Here is a 16,031-nt window from a genome sequence, read left to right as displayed (position 1 = left end):
ACGGCACAGCCTCCCCTCAGCGCCGCGAGGACGCCCCCTCCGCCCTCCCCGTGTTCTCGTGCTTGGTGACCCCGGGAGCAGAAGGGGCCCCGGCGGCTGCGGCTCTGAGCTCGGTCTCCAGGGGCACCTTCCCAGGTCCTGGCACATCTTGGACCTGAGACCGGAGAGCCGGGCCTGGCAGAGCCACACCTGGGGCGCTCCAGGAGCATGGGTGGCGGCTTCCCTGCCCGGCCCCGGGCCTTTGGGTTCCCCGGGAGTGGGGGGGGGCAGTGCAGAGCAGGGGGTGGGGGGGCTGCACCTCGGAGCCAGGAGGTCCTGGGCGTGGGCCCTGCCTCTGCCCCTCCTGCCTGGGTGCCCGGCACATCGCTCCCTTCGAGGGGACGGCCCTCCCGCTGACCAGCTGACCTGCACGGGCTGAGGAGCTTCACCCTCGCCACGGGTGACATCCCATGAAAAATCCTCTCAGGTGATTAATAATCACCTTTCCTTGGCACTTTGTGATTTAAGAAGTGCTTCCCTTGCTATATGCAGGCAAGTAGTAAGGAGCCCGTCTTACAGATGAGTAGATGGAGGCTCAGCCACGGCCAGTGAGGTACACAGTCACATGACGAGGAAACCTCAGGGCTGACAAATACCCAGCTCTTTATACTCCAACTCCAGGCCTCAGGGGCCACCGAGTCCTGCCTTCATCTTACAGATGGGGAAACTGAGGCATGGTGAGCCGTGGGATTTGGCCGTGCTGGCCCAGCTCATTCAGAGAAGACTGCCACGCTGGAGGGCAGCTGCCCCGGTGCACCCTGGCTGTAGCCGCATGCCCATTTTTAGCTGGGCCTCCTGCGCCCTGGAACCCCCTCCGCCAACCCTGAGACCGCACGTACCTGCTCTGGTGCCATTGTTGGCAATGAAGCTCTCCATGTCGATGGCCTGGTTGTCGATGGAGAGGTTCCTCATACAGCCGATGAACTGCCTGTTGTGCACCGGGAAGTCCTCGGGCAGGTTGGGGACGCCCCCGAGGAGGAGGGGGCCCGTCAGGTCCAAGGACCTAAACGAAAGCGAGCCTTTGCACAACCCTCCCCCTGACACTTTCCATGGCTCCCCATTTTCTGTAGGAGAAGATGGGCCCGTAAGACACCCCTAATTTGGCTCTCTCTTTCCAGGGCTGTTTCCTTTGTCATGTGACCTGTGTTCCAAACTGCCCTGTCTCTTCTTCCACAGCTCATCATCACCTCCAGGCTGTCGCTCCTGAAACCTCATTTTCCCTTGTCTCTGTCTCCTCGGCACCCCCCAGGCGCAATAGTGTCAGCCGGCCCTGGGGCAGCCTCCTTCCCGAATCTGGGCGTCCCCGGCCGGTGGGGTGCACGACGAGCCCCTCGAGGGCGGGCACTGCTGCACTTTCTATCTCTGGGTCTCGGGAGTTGTTTGGCACAGGCCGGGTCTCGGATGAGCTGAGCCAGTGTTTAATTGCACTCTGATTTGTAACCCGCGGACTCGTGCCCTCCCTGGGCTTTGAGTGCCGTGGGCTTCAGAGGTAGAGGTGGGACGGACCCCCAGGCACTTTATTTTAGGGTCCAGCAGAGGGCCATGAGCCCTAAGCCCCCGGGGTGCTGAAAACTGGCCTGCTCTGCCGGGTCCTGCCTTCACAGCCCCGCTCCATGGCCCCCAAACTGCCCAGTTGGAGTCTCGGTCTAGGTCCCCCAGGGGCTCGGGCACTGGAGGGGCAGCAGCCGAGGCAGGAGGAAGCCCTGGCCTACGGAGGTGGGTGGGCGCCGTCTGCCAGGTGCCCCTGCCCACCAGGAGGCTCCCATGGAGGGAGGTCAGGACCGCCGCGGCCTGAGCGCTCCGGCCAGTGGGGAGGAAGCCCCTCGGCCAGTCCTGGCTGCTCTGGACTTCAGTAGCAGAGGGGACACGGAGTCCGGTCTCCTCATCTTCCAGAGGGGGAAACTGAGGCCCAGAGTGTCCAGGACGTGCCAAGGTCTCCGGGACCTCCAGATGCAGCCTCCATGCCCCTCCTTCCTTCGGAAATGTGAGCGGTCGGGACGGCTAAGGATGCTGGGCTGGACGCTATTCTAACTCTGGCGGTTACTGATGCTCCTAACAGCGAGGGCCGAGAATAATGGGCTGTTCCAGGGCAGGAGAAATCGTGGCAGGCCCAGGAGTCCCAGCGCCCCTTGCCAACATCCCCATCCAGCCCCCCCAGCACAGGGGCCCGGGGGAGACTTACTTCTTGGACCCGGTCTGGGTGCCCTGGGCGGCGCAGCTGTAGTTGGCCAGGAGGCCGCTGAAGCGCACGGCCACGGCCGTGTCACACTCGTCCACGGCCACCACGGCCACCTTCTCCCCCGAGGGTCCGTGCGGGATTCCCAGCCGGCCGATGTGGGGCTGCGGGGAGAGCCGGGCCAGAGGCCCCAGAGACGTAAATAAGGGGCGGGCAGTGAGCATCGCAGAAAGGCGGGGGCGAGGACCGGGAAGTGGGGGCCACAGCGAGAAGTGGCGCGGGGGGCGTTACTGCTCTAGAGGAAACCATGACTGCAGAGGCAACGGTCGGGCTCTTTCCAGCAGGAGGTGACTCGGGCAGTTCCCGGAGGCTCGGGATGGAGAGGCCCGACGGCAGCCAGAGGGACTATGGGCGCCAAGGGCGGATCACAGCACGGTGCGTTCGCCTTTTTTGGTGTTTGCTTGTTTTTCCTCTCTCGTGGTTCTTCTTCCTTTTCCTTTTGATCTGAATTTTCTCGTGCAACATGATAATTGTGGAAATATGCATGGAAGAATTGCACACGTTTAACCTATATTGGACTGCTTGTTGTTCGGGGCACGGGAAGGAGGGAGGAAATTCTGGAACACAAGACTGCATGAGGGAATGCTGAAAACGGCATATATTTTGGAAATTAAAAGCTATTATTAAAAAAAAAAAGGGAAAGAGTCAGGAGGGGCCTGAAAACAGGGAATGGCAGAACTGGGAGGAGGCTTAGGACAGGGGATGCCAGGGCTGGGAAGGAGCTTAGGACAAGGGATGTCAGGGCTGGGAAGGGGCTTAAGACAGGGGATGTCAGGGCTGAGAAGGAGCCTAGAATAGAGATCCATGGAAGGTCTGAGGAGAGGTAAAAGGGTCTGGAAGAGCTGTTGCAGAGAGAAAGCGAGCGAGTGGTGCAGAGAGGTGCAGAAGGATTGCCGAGCCCAGTGTGGGCCCCACTGAGATCACTCAACGTTAGTTCAGAGGAAAGCTGATAAGTCTGGCTGAGGACGGTGGGTGGCAATGGCCCCTGTTTCTTTTTTTTAAATCATCCTTTTATTTTTTTTTATTAAAGCTTTTTATTTCCCAAACATATGCAGGGATGACCTTCCACATTAAGCCTGGCAACATCTCTGCTCCAGTTTTGCCCCCGCCCTTCCCTTCCCTCACCCTGTCCCCTAGATGGCAAGTAGTCCAATACATGTTAAACGAGGTAGAAACATGTGATATATCCAACATGTGCCTGCTGTTTAGACAATTATTTTGCTGCACGGGAGACTGGCCCCCATTTCTAAAGCACCTCCAGGATTTTTCCCCTGTGAGGCAGATGGGAATATCCCCATTTAACAAAGGGGGAAACTGAGGCCCAGGGAGAGGATGCTACTTGTTAGAAATCACACAGTGAATCACTGTCAGGGGCAGTTTGACCCCAAGGTCCTGCTGCCTCCCAGTTTCTTCCAGTGGCTTCGCAGCTTCTGTGCCAGCTGAGCCTCAGGCGGCCCCCAGCCCCTCACACGTCCTCCTTTGCGGAGTAACCTGGCTGACCCCGGCAGCCCTACGGCCGCTTCTGCTTCTGGGTGTCAGAAGCTGGGGTTTGAGAAGGTAGAAATTCTGTAAGGAGGAAGGTGGAGCACCTGCTCCCTGTCCCTCATCACCTCTGCCTCAGTTTCCCCACACTTACAACCCCCACCCCTCCACCCCTGTGGCTCTGGCAGGTTCCATAACAGACAAAGCTTCACCACTTGATTCTCATAGCCTCGAGCCTCAGGCCGCTCTGGCAAGCGGGAACCCCATTTTCTCAATGGCAAAGCAAGGGCCAAGGAAGTGAATCTGCTCACCGGCAGGAGCCTGGCCCACAGCAGTGCCCACCATCAATGCTTGCGGGCATCTGCCCGAGGCCCCAGGCTGGCAAGGATGGAAGGTGGCAGTGGGACCAAAGGTGGGGCCATTCTGCCCTGCCGGGCCTGGCTGCAGCCCACAGGCTGCCCCCGGCCCCTCGCCCCTCCCGCCCCGTTTCTGAGGCGGTGCCCCCTGAGCGCTAGGTGTGCCCAGCAGGAGTGCAGGCGGTGCCCCCCGAGCACTAGCTGTGCCCGTCGTGAGCAGAGGCGGCTCCAGGCTCCCCAAGCCCACCATTAGCCAGCAGACACCTTGTAATTTACATTTCTGGGGATGGATACTAGACAGGGAGAGGAACGGCCTCAGGAGCATTTAAGTTCAGCAAAGCTTTCATGAAGCTAAGCCCCTGTTTACCAAATTACAGTGGTGGCGGACCACTGCTCAGCCGCAGCCGCAGCAGGGTGGGTGGCTGGGCGGCCGGATGAGGCGCCAGGAGCGGGGCGGCGGCGGATGGGGAGCGGCCCCGGGCCGGGGGTGAGCCTGGGCCCTGGGGAGCTGGGGGAGCCCGTGGCCCGGGGAGCCTGGGGAGCCTGGCTGCCGGGTCCGCCTGCTCGTGTCTGTGCGCCTTGGGCCCGCCCAGCATCTCCCCAGCTAGAACAGAAGCCCCTTGAGGGCGAGCACTCTGTCCTTGGGGCCCCAGATCTGGTAGGTGCCTAATACATGCCATTGCTCTTGCTGAGAAGGCTCTAGACATCCTCGACTGCCCACCTGTCTCACAGAAGAGTGAACAGAGAACCAGAGAGGGTAGGGTCACACAGCCGGAAAAAGGAAATCCATCCCAAAGCATTAGTTATGAGGGGGCTTTCTTTTCCTCATTGCCCTGTGGGAATCTCCTGTCCGGCGATGGGATCTTTCTTGGTCGAAGGGAATGGATATTTGGGTCACCTTCTTCACATAATTCCAAGCTGCCTTTCCCAAATGATGGGACCAGCTGGCGGCTCCGCCAACGCCATACCAGCCTGCCTGTCTCTCCAGCACCAACTTCCCATCACTTGTGATTTTTGCCAGGCAGCGGCTAAGTGGCTGGACCCCAGTTATTGTAATTTACTCTTCTATTAGTGAGTTGGAACAAACTACTTTCACCTGTGAGCAGCAGTTCCTGTAAAGTTCTTGCTTTTTTTGAGCTCCAATAGAACTTCTTGTTCCGTTCTGCCCAGTATCACGGCAAGACAAACAGGGGGGAGGGGCACCCCACGGGAATCACTTCACAGAAGGCATCTTCCCCTCTCTGGGTCGTCGGGGCCCACAGAGATCTGCACCCCTGGGAGCAAAGCCTCGGGGAAGGGAGTGACGGGCCCAGAGTCACACGGCAGATGGGCTTTGCACCGAATGGAAAAGTCAAAAAGCCTGCTGCAGGCGCCAGGAGGATACTGGGCAATTCCCACCGTCCCAGGCTGGACCCAAGCCGACCTTGGCCTCCTGAAGCAGCCCTCCCTTCCCCTCTGCAGGAAAGACTTAGACCCTGCCCCTACTTCATGGCCAGTAAGAGAAAACCTAAATGAGAAGGGAGGCTCTGAGGCTCTCCCCACACGGCTGGGCCTTCCCAGGGGCCTCTTAGAGAGAAGTGGAGACCAGAAAAGGGTCCACTTCTCTTTGGCGGGCCTGCCTTGGGCCTTGTCACCCGCCAGTCCGCTTTTGTGGGGCCCGGTCAGCGGGCTGTGAGTTGTGTGTGTATATATATATATATATATATATATATATATATATATATATATATATATATATATATATATATATATACACACATCTCTTTTCTGGAACAGGCCAGACGGGGGCAGGGGGCACTAAGGCCAGCAGGAGGGGACTGGCATTTCGGTCTCACCAGGCAGCCGGCCAGGCTCGTCGGGAGGCACTGGGGTGCTTCAGGCCCGGCCCTGCTGCTCCACTCTTTGTTTCAGGGAAGCTCAGTGAGGGACAAGTCGACTGGGTGTGTCTGGAAACAGCTTGGATGTGTAGACATCGATAAATGGTGGAAAACATGTTTTTAAAAACAGTCCCCTCCTGGTCCGCTGCTGGCCAGAGAGGGAGGGGGACCCCTCCTCTCCTCCCCGCCCCCCAAGGCTGATGGACCCACTTCCTGGCTGAGAGACCCACCCTGGAGAGGACGGGACGGGGCTTTCCTGAGCCAGAGTGCACCGGAGCAGAAAGGCATTTTCTACTTAATGCAGGCTTGGATTTCCAACAGCTTCTCCGCCTCCTCGGGGACAATGGCCCCAGGAAAGGCTGCCGGGATAAGGTTGCACAATTGGAAGGAGAGGTGGCCGCTGCTGTGTATTTCAGGCCATGAGAAGGTAAAGCCTCTGTAGACAAGGGGGCCAGCGCTACCGAGGCAGAAAATCCGCCACCCTTTGGAAGGAGAGCCTTCCCCCTTCCTCCACAAGGCACCTCGAGGCTGCTAAGGAGGCAGGAGCCTCAGGGAAGATCCAAAACCGGGGCCAGGGGGAAGAGTTCTGGAGTGGTAGATGGGATCTGCATTCGAGTCCTGCCGATTTGTAGAGCAGGCCCTGATTCGAATCCTGCTTCTGCCCATCATTCCCTTCTAGGACCTTTGAGTCCTCATTGTAAATGAAGGAGTTAGACTGGTCACCTCCAGCAAATACCCACAGTGTGTCCAGCGCGGGGATTAAAGAAAGACAGAAAACAGGACTTCTGGTACTGAGACAGTGGAGAGAGGAAGGAAGCCTCTGAAGCCCCCCCAAAATTTCTCCCCAAATAACTCTGCAGGCCCCCTGCTGTGAGTTGCAGGATCCCATTCTCCTGTAGGACAGAACTGTCCTGGTGCAGTGTCAGCTGCGTCCCTCCTCTAGACCAATTCTGAGGCAGTTTCTAGTTGTTTGGGGAGGGGGGAGAAGTCTGTCTTACCGGGAGAGGGAGATCCAAGAGCAGTAATAGCAGCAGCAGCAGCAGCAGCTGCTGCACAGCAAAGGGCCTGCAGCAAGGCTCCCAGCCCAGGACAATCAACTGCCAAGGGCCACTCTCCAGCAAGCCAACAGCCCCCTCGGCAAGTGGACCATCCCTGCAGCTCAGCAGGGCTGCACCTCAGCAACAAGCCACCTGAGAGGCCTGGATCCCACTGCTGACCGGTAGTGAAGCCCACAACTGGAGACCTAGCCCCTGAGACCCCGTTTCAGGGGGACACTAATGGATATCTGTCCGTTATCACGTCTATTCATCAATATTGTGCTGGGAATGTTAGCATTGGCAATAATTTCTTTAATTAGAGTAGGCAACTAGGAGATAAAGCTCTCATTTTTTGCAGATGATATGACGGCGTACTCAGAGAATCGTCCAAAAATCTACCTGGAACAATTAGCAGCTTGAACAAAGTTGCAGGATATAAAATAAATCCACGTGAATCATCCCCATTTCTGTACCTTACTAAGGAAGCCCAGCAGCAAAAGATAGGGAAATTCCACTTAAAATAACTGGAGACAAAATAAAATATTTGGGTGTCCATCTGCCAAGACAAACTCAGGAACTATATATGAACACCATGACAAAACACTTTTCACACAAATAAGCCAGATCCGAGCCCCGTTTCCATAGCAACCCAACAGCAGGGCCCCACCTCTGAGACAGATCAGCAACAAGATCTGTTTTTCAGGGCCAGCCCCCAGACTCTGCTACCATAGCAACAAGGCTCCACCCCTGAATCTAGCTGGAAGCTAAGCCCACATCCAGAGGTGCTCAATGTGGGAATGTGCCCCCAGTAAAAACCAGAAGGGAAGCCCATTCTCCAGAGGAAGCAAGCAGGGGAAACCAGTAAGAAGACCCTGAACTCCAGCCCCAAAAGCTTGGGACAGGGCAGGCCCAGAGTGCATGTCGCATATAAAAACACCAAGTCACAAAAAAGGGCAGAAAAATGAGCAAAACAAACAAACAAAAAAGAACTTGACTATAGAAAGTTACTATGGTGACAGGATCAACTTAGGAGAGGCCAACAGTGTTAAAATGGCTACATGTGAAGCTGCAAAGATCCGAAGAAAAATGTAATTTGGTTTCAGGATCAAAAGGAATTCTTGGAAGAGCTTAAAAGCAATTTTTAAAAGGAGAAGAAAAGGTGGGAAAAGAAGTGTGAGTAATGCAAGAGAATCATGAAAGAAAGTCAAAAGCATGGGAAAAGATAGAAAATTTTACCAAATTAAAAAACTCCTTTAAAAATAGAATTGGCCAAACAGAAAAGTAAAAAAAGCTCACTGAATAATAATTCCTTAAAATTTAGAAATGAGCAAGTGCTAATGACTCTATGAGATATCAAGATAAGATGGAACAAAATAAAAAAAATAGAATAGAAGAAAATGTGAAATTTCTCATTGGAAAAGCAACTGTCCTAGAAAATAGATCCAGGAGAAATAATATAAGAATTTTTGGACTACCTGAAAACCATGATGAAAAATGAAAAAAAGAATTTAAAAGGCCTGGACAACATGTTTCAATAAATTATCAATAAAAAAAAACCCACACTGGCCTGATATATTAGCATCAGAGTGCAAAACAGAAATTGAAAGAATCCACCAACAACCACCTGAAAGAAATCCCCAAATGAAACCTCCCAGGAACATCATAGCCAAATTCCAGAGCTCACAGATCAAGGAGAAATCACTACAAGCAGCCAAAAAGAAACAATTCAGGGCAGCGAGGTGGTGCAGTGCATAGAACACCAGCCCTGAAGTCAGGAGGACCTGAGTTCAAATTTGATCTCAGACATTTAACACTTCTTAGCTGTGTGACTCAGGGCAAGTCACTTAATCCCAATTGCCTCAGCAAAAGAAAAAAAAGAAACAATCCAAATATCCCGGAGTCAGGATGACACAGAATTTGGCAGCTTCTACATATTCATCCAAAGTTCTTAGGCTTGTAACCAAGAATCACCTACCTAGCAAAATTAAATAAAATCCTTCAGGAGAAAAACTGGACATTTAACAAAATGGAAGACTTCTAAGCATTCCTAATTAAAAGAACAGAATTTTTGATCTCCAAACACAAGACTAAAGAGAAACATAAAAAGGTTTAAAAAAAAAAAAAGAAACATGAAAGAGAAAAGACAAGAAATTCAGTGAGGTTAAACTTTATAATTCTGTATGGCAAGATAATATTTGTAATAAGAACTTTATTACTATGAGAGCAATTAGAAGATATATAGACAGAGGGTGTGGATATAAGACTTTGATGACATGACACCCCCCAAAAAACAAAATTAAAACGTGAGGGGGAAAAAACCTGCAATGGAAGGAGGGGAATATTGAATGGAGAAAATATCCCACATAAAAGAGACATGAAAGAAATTTTATACTGGAAGGGAAAATGGGAGGGAATGGGAAGTTTAATTCTTACTCTCATCAAAATTGGCTCAAAGAGGGAATAACATATACACTCCGAATACAGAAATCTATCTTATTCTATAAAGTAAAAAGGGGTGGAAATAAAAGAAGGGGAGGGTAGACTAGGGAAGACACTGATGAAAAGTAAAATACCTGTGAAAGGGAAAGGGTGGGGATAAACAAGGGGAAAATAGTGTGTGGGAAATTCACACTTATCATAACTATAAATGTGAATGAGATGAGCTTAGATATAGAAGTGGATAAGCAGAATGGATTAAAAAACAGAATCCCACAATATGTTGCTTACAAGAAACACATCTGAGGCAGAGGAATACACACAGGGTAAAGGTAAGGGGCTGGAACAATGTATTATATATGCTTCACCTGAAGCAAAGAAAGAGAGGTAGCGATCGTGATCTCAGACAAAGGAAAAGCAAAAATAGATCTAATTTTAAAAGATAGGGAAGGAAACTGTCTTGCTTAAAAGCACCGTAGTCAATAAAATCATATTAATACTAAACATATATGCACCAAAGGCTACAGCATCTAAAATTTTGAAGGAGAAAGTGAATTAAAGAAGCAAATAGATAAAGTATACTAGTGGAGATCTTCAACGTTCTTTTCTCATAACTAGATAAATGTCACCAAAAAATGAACAAGAAAGAAATTGAGGTAAAAGCAAATTATAGCTCAATTTTCCTAATGAATATGGATGCAAAAAATTTAAATAAAATAGTAGCAAAGAGATTACAGCAATATATCACAAGGATTATATACTATGACCAGGTGTGATTCATAGCAGGAATGCAGGACTGGTTCCATATTAGGAAAACTATCAGTATAATTGACCATATCAAATCAACAGAAATCGTATAATGATCTCAATGGAGGCAGAAAAAAATCACTGACAAAATACAGCACCCACTCCAGTTTAAAAAAAAAAAAAAACTAGAAAACATAATAAAAAAAACCTATTCCAATTTAAAAAAAAACACTAGAAAACATAAGAATAAAAAAACCCATTCCAGTTAAAAAAAAAACAAACTAGAAAACATAATAAAAAAAACCTATTCCAATTTTAAAAAAACACTAGAAAACATAAGAATAAAAAAACCCATTCCAGTTAAAAAAAAAAAAAAAACACTAGAAAACATAAGAATACAAAAACCCATTCCAGTTAAAAAAAACAAAGTAGAAAACATAGGGGAAAAAATAGGAAAAAAATAAACTGTAAAATGATGTAATATTTCTCTAAAACCATCAGCAAACATTATCTGTAATGGGGATAAGCTAGAACCTTCCCAGTACCATCAGGGATGAAGCAAGGATACCGATGATTGCCTCTATTGTTTAATATTTCACTAGAAATATTAGCTATCGAAATAAAAGGTAAAAAATTAAATGAATTAGGGTAGACAAAGAGGAAACAAATTATCACTCTCTGCAGATATGTTATTCTTAGCAAATCCTAGAGAACTGACTAAAAATTAGTTGAAATTAATAACAATTTGAGCAAAATTGCAGGCTACAAAGTAAACTCCCATAAATCATCAGCATTTCTATAGATTCCCAACAAAGGTCCCACAGCAAGAGATAGAAAGAGAAATTCCCTTTAAAATAGCCGTAGGTAATATGTAATATTTGGGAGTCTGCCTGCCAAAACAAACACAGGAACCATATGCTATAAAACACAGGAACCACGGCTATAAAACAGTTTTTGCACAAATAAAGTCGGATCTAAACTAGAAAGTGTTAATTGCCCATGGTTGGGTTGAGCCTATATAATAAAAAAGGACGATTCTCCCTTGCCTGGTTAGCCCCTCCCCTCCACCCGCGGGGTCTGCACGAGCTGCCCGTGGCTCAGGGTTGCCATAGCGCCAGCACATCCCCCTGCCAGGTGACTGTCAGCAGCCCGGCCGGGATGGGGAAAGGAAATGAGATTAGGGTATCTTTCCGCTCCACTGATTGGGGAGGAGGGCAAACATGACTGTTTTCCTATTGCTGCAGACACAGGGACAGACAGACGGAGGGAGAGCCAGGCACCATCCATGGGGGGGATGAAACCCAAGCCAGCTCCTGGCCGGGGCAGGTGCGTCTGACCCATCCAAGAGCCCCATAACGCCCTCGGTCCGGAGCCAGGAGGAGAGAGCGCATCCGGGACACCGACCCCCGCCTCCGGCAGCGAGTCCAGCGTCTGCCCTGTGGCAGCCTGGCCACCGGGACTGGAGGGGGGGGTCACAATGGCGGGGACCCCGGAGCCCCCCTAGCCCGCTCCCCCCAGTGAGAGAAAGGCCCAGCGCCCGCGGAGAATGGACCTTAGCACCACACAGCGGGGCTGGGATTCGAACGCGCGTTCCCAGACTCTTTCCACCAAGCTGCCCCTTTTAGGAGGGGCCCGGCTGGAGGCGGCAGTTAGAGCTCGGTGGGGGTCGGCCGGCCCGCAGGGACTTCCCGGAGGGGCGGGACGCGGGGCGGGAGGCAGCCTGAATCCCAGCTGGCTCCCACCTGAAAGGTGATCCTCACTCGGCGGCTCAGAGGGAGGGACCGAGCGCTCAGAGAGGGACAAAGGAGCCCGGCCGCGGCACATCGCCGGCCCGCTGGAAATCAGCCCTTTATCTTCAGGTTTCCCAGGCTCCCTCGGCCTGTCTACGGTTTCAGGATTTTAAAAAGCCTTTTCCTCCCCAAAAGCTGGCCCCCGAGGCCTCTGCCCCCGTCTGCTTAAGCGGCTGGGGCGCGAGAACGAGACCGGTCTCGGACTAGGGGCAGCCCATCCGACCCCTCCCAGACTTGAGTCTCCTCATCTGGAAAATGGATTCGATAGTCTCAGGATCCTGCCAGCCCCGAGGGGCCACAATTCCTTCCTCAAACAACTTCACGCCAAGTCCTGTGTTCTCGGGGTAAAAGCGCCGGAATGGGAACGGACATTTGAGTCCAAGGAACTGGAGGACCTAAAGCACTGCGCCATCTCCGGGGGCCTCTGTTTCCCCCTCTGTAAAATGGGGGTGGAAGGGATAGAGGCAGGAATACCTTCGGGGCTGACCCAAGCACACTTTCATCCTCCCTTTCTTTGGGGCTGGGTCCTGTGACATCCTTGCCTAATTAACCCTCTGTCTCCTGAACAGACTAGTTTCAAAAGCAGCATTCATGGGAAGTTTTACGCGCCGCCGTTAATTATAAGCTACATTTTATACGGTGCTTCAAGGGTTACCGAAGCCTTTCCTTGCAAGTGTTCTTGGCCCATTTTACAGGAGAAGAAACTGAGGTAAAAAGAGGGCACCGATGATTAAACAATGCTCTCTGTGTTAAGGCTGACAATGCACATTCTCCGCACCCACCTTTCCAGGGAGGGGCCACAACTGCCGTGGGTCTCATTTTACTCAAGAGGTGCAGAAAAGTCAATAATTACAGCAACGACTTCTATTTCTTTTGTGGTCGGAGGCTTTTCCTTGTAACTCTCCAGCGAGGGAAGGAATGGAAATACCGGTCTCCTTCTTCAGAAGAGTCAACCGAGGCTCAGAAAACTGAATCATTGTAGGCAGCTTTGAAGGTTTCCAAAGTACTTTCCTATTACAACAATCTTGGGAAGCTGAGGTGGGGCGATAGAGTATTATTATTATTCCCATTTCACAGAAGTGGAGACTGAGGCTTTTGAGGGAGTGCCTTGATTGTAGGATTCATCCACCAAGGATGCCGGATGGTCGGGCTGATTTTAATGGTTTCCCCAGACAAAGAGCCCCAGAAAGGCGCCATGGGGTGAACCCAAGGATTCGTGTTGGAGCTAAGTCTTGGGAATTCCCAGAATTCCCCGATGGGCTTATTCTCTTCAAAGGAAAGTCTTTCTGGGCATTTCTAAGCCCGAAGTCTCAAGGCTGGGCCGAGGGATGGATTTCAGAGAAAGCTTCTGTCCTTTGTGAGCGAGATTTAATTACCACTGGGAGATGGACAATTGTCCTTCACCGAGGCAATGTTCAAGACCGGGAGAGGGGGAGGGCGGGACCACCCCCACTTTTCTCATCGCCTCCCCTTTCCCCCAAGGTTCTCTCAGCTTCATGACTGGCAGGTTTAACTCAATCTCTTGGAGCTCTGGGCATCCCTGTACTAGGCTCACAGTCAGCGCTCAATAAATGCTCAAGGATGGCTTATGAGCTGCGTGGTCTCATGGCAAGCCCTTCTCTTCTTCCTCTGCAGCTTCTGGGGCCATTAGGCCCCTCCTCCCCCAAGGTTCTGTAGCCCTGCAAATATCGCCCCAATCACTCACCACTCATGGTGGGCGAGAATAATCTTGCATTTCTGTGGGCCCCTTAAGGCTGGCCAAGCTCTTTACATCCATTACTTCATAACACTCTATTCCTCAAGTGCTCTTGGGCTCCCCTTTTCCTCTTATCTCCCCCCCCTTTTCCCTCTTTGAAGTGCAGGGTGGGGACATTTTAGAAAGTTTCAGTCCCTCCCAGCTCCTTCCAAAAAAAATCAAGAAAGAAAAGCTCTGCGACACCAAAACCCGTGGAAGCCCGCCCATCCCCCCAAATTCCTGGGCGAGGCCCCAGGGCTTCCATGGAAAGTGATTTTCCCAGGCTGATGCTAACCAAACAGCGAGAGAGGCACAGGCTCTCAGCCCTGGCAGGTAGAAGGTGCAAAGGACTCCCCTCTCAAGTGGCAGGATGGAAATAACCAAGCCTTGCAACTTGCTACCAGCCTGCTGAGGCTCAGAAAGCTGAAGAATAGCACGAGTTCTATTTTTAGGCAGCTTGGGAGGTTTCCAAACTGCTTTCCTCACCACAATCTTGGGAAGTTGAGGTGGGGCAATAAGGCATTATTATTCCCATTTTACAGAAATGGAAACTGAGGCTAGTGGGGGAGTGCTTTGATTTTAGGTTCAGTTATCCCATCTGTGAAAGGCAGAGGAGGTTAGATCTTTTCAGCTCCACTCTAGAAGTTTTAAACCTCTTTTTTGTGCAGTTCTTAAAAAATATTCACATATTTAGGATTACAAAGGGAACTAATTCTAGGAAATGCAAATATATATGTATATGTATATGAATCCCTGATTCATTGGATAAATAGCCTTAGTGAGGCACCCAAGGGAATGATTTTTAAGCAGATCTGTGACTTCGCTACCTCTCCAGGAGCCCCCTTTCTGTCGCTCCTGTTTCCATCCAGCTTCCATATGGCTGCCAAGAGAAGGCAGATTTAACCATGTCACTCACGTGCTCAGGAATTGTCCATGGCTCCCCACTGGTGTTAGAATGAGGTACGAAGTCCTGGCCCTGGCACTTGGAGCCCCGTGCGCTCTGGCTGTAGCCAGAGGTCCTTCTGGGCACGCGGACCCAGTGCGAGCCCAGGGCTTTGCGCAGCCCCCATTTTTGTTCTGTTCTGGGCTGCCTGAGAGCTCCTCCTGAGGAGGTGGGACCTTTCCCAGCACTCCCCCACCCCCCGGGAGGGCAGGTGCAGAGCTGACATTTCTCATTGTCTCTGAGTAAACTTCAGCCCGGACCACCCGCGGCCCTAAGCTCCCTGCGCTGACTCCTTTTGTGGAGGGGGATCAAACCCCATTATTGGCGAAGGGTGCGGTGACCTCAGGCGGGCCACCTGGCCCTCCCCAAGATCTAATCCTTCTTCGGGGCCTCTGGAAGTGGGGATGAAAAGACCCCGCCTGTGGGGGGGAGCCTGACGGAGCAACCCCTGCCCACGTCTGCGCTCCTTCAGGAGCCCTTGGGGAGGCCGAAGACCCGGATTCAGATCTCTCCTCCTGGGGCCCTCTCCCCCAGCCCACTGCCGCCCAGGCCTCAGTTTCCCCCTGACTGGGTGGGACTCCATGATCCCCGAGGATTCTCCCAGGGCTAGAAACCCCGCTCCTGCTCCCATCCCATCACCGGCCCCGGCGGGGCATTAGCTCAAAAAGAAGACGTGACCAGTGAGCCCGGCCTGAAAGTGGGAGCCGCCCCCGGGAGGGGACTCCTCAGCGCTCGCCTTCCCCGACATCACCCCAAGCCTGCGAGCCTACCCTCCTCCTCCTCCTCTTCCTCATTGGCTCCCCCTGATCCAGCTCCTCAGGGCCCAGAACTGGACTATCCCTGGATGTAAGAACCCCCGGGGCCATCCTGCCCAGAAAGACCATCATCAAGACCCCCTCGGGCGACAGGGGGCCCCTGGCCCCCAAGTGACCCCCGCCCTCTGCAGAAGCAGAAGGGAACTGCCTCCCTGGAACACCCTTGTGCCCCTCCCCCCGGGACCGCTTCTGCCCAGACCAGACTTCAAGGCCTGGCCCCCAGCGCCGGGGAAGCTGCCTTTTCTGGGCAGCCTGCGCCATCACCTCTATAGCCCTCCGATAACAACCTCAACAGCGAGGCGGACCAGGCCCGAACCCGGGCGGCCCTGCGGGGCTCGTCAGGTTCAGCTACCCCCAGGGGGTCTTGATGATGGTCCCCCCCCCCCCCGCTCTGGTGGCCAGTGCCCCGACCCGCATCGGAGACTGTGGGGGAGGAGAATGACTGGGGGCTCCAAGGGGGCTTAGTCAGCCGCCCTCCTGGGGCTGGTCCCAAAGCACGGAGGGCTTCCGGGCTTCCAGGATCCCCCAAAGCAGCAGA

General features: G+C 52.3%; 1 protein-coding gene across 1 annotated transcript in view; it reads right to left on the bottom strand.

Moving 5' to 3' along the window:
• CELSR1 (cadherin EGF LAG seven-pass G-type receptor 1) overlaps window positions 1-16,031 on the bottom strand; it is a 116,909-nt gene that overhangs the window by 25,077 nt on the left and 75,801 nt on the right. Inside the window, exons 6-7 of the mRNA XM_031938540.1 lie at window positions 2,222-2,379; window positions 879-1,042 (exon numbers count right to left, since the gene is read on the bottom strand). Coding sequence (XP_031794400.1) covers window positions 879-1,042; window positions 2,222-2,379 — 322 coding nt within the window. The remainder of the gene's footprint in view (window positions 1-878; window positions 1,043-2,221; window positions 2,380-16,031) is intronic.

Source organism: Sarcophilus harrisii, chromosome 5 (genome assembly GCF_902635505.1).
Source record: "Sarcophilus harrisii chromosome 5, mSarHar1.11, whole genome shotgun sequence".
Taxonomy (NCBI): Eukaryota; Metazoa; Chordata; class Mammalia; order Dasyuromorphia; family Dasyuridae; genus Sarcophilus; species Sarcophilus harrisii.
Note: the sequence above shows the minus strand (reverse complement) of the source record. Positions and strands in the feature narration are given on the sequence as shown.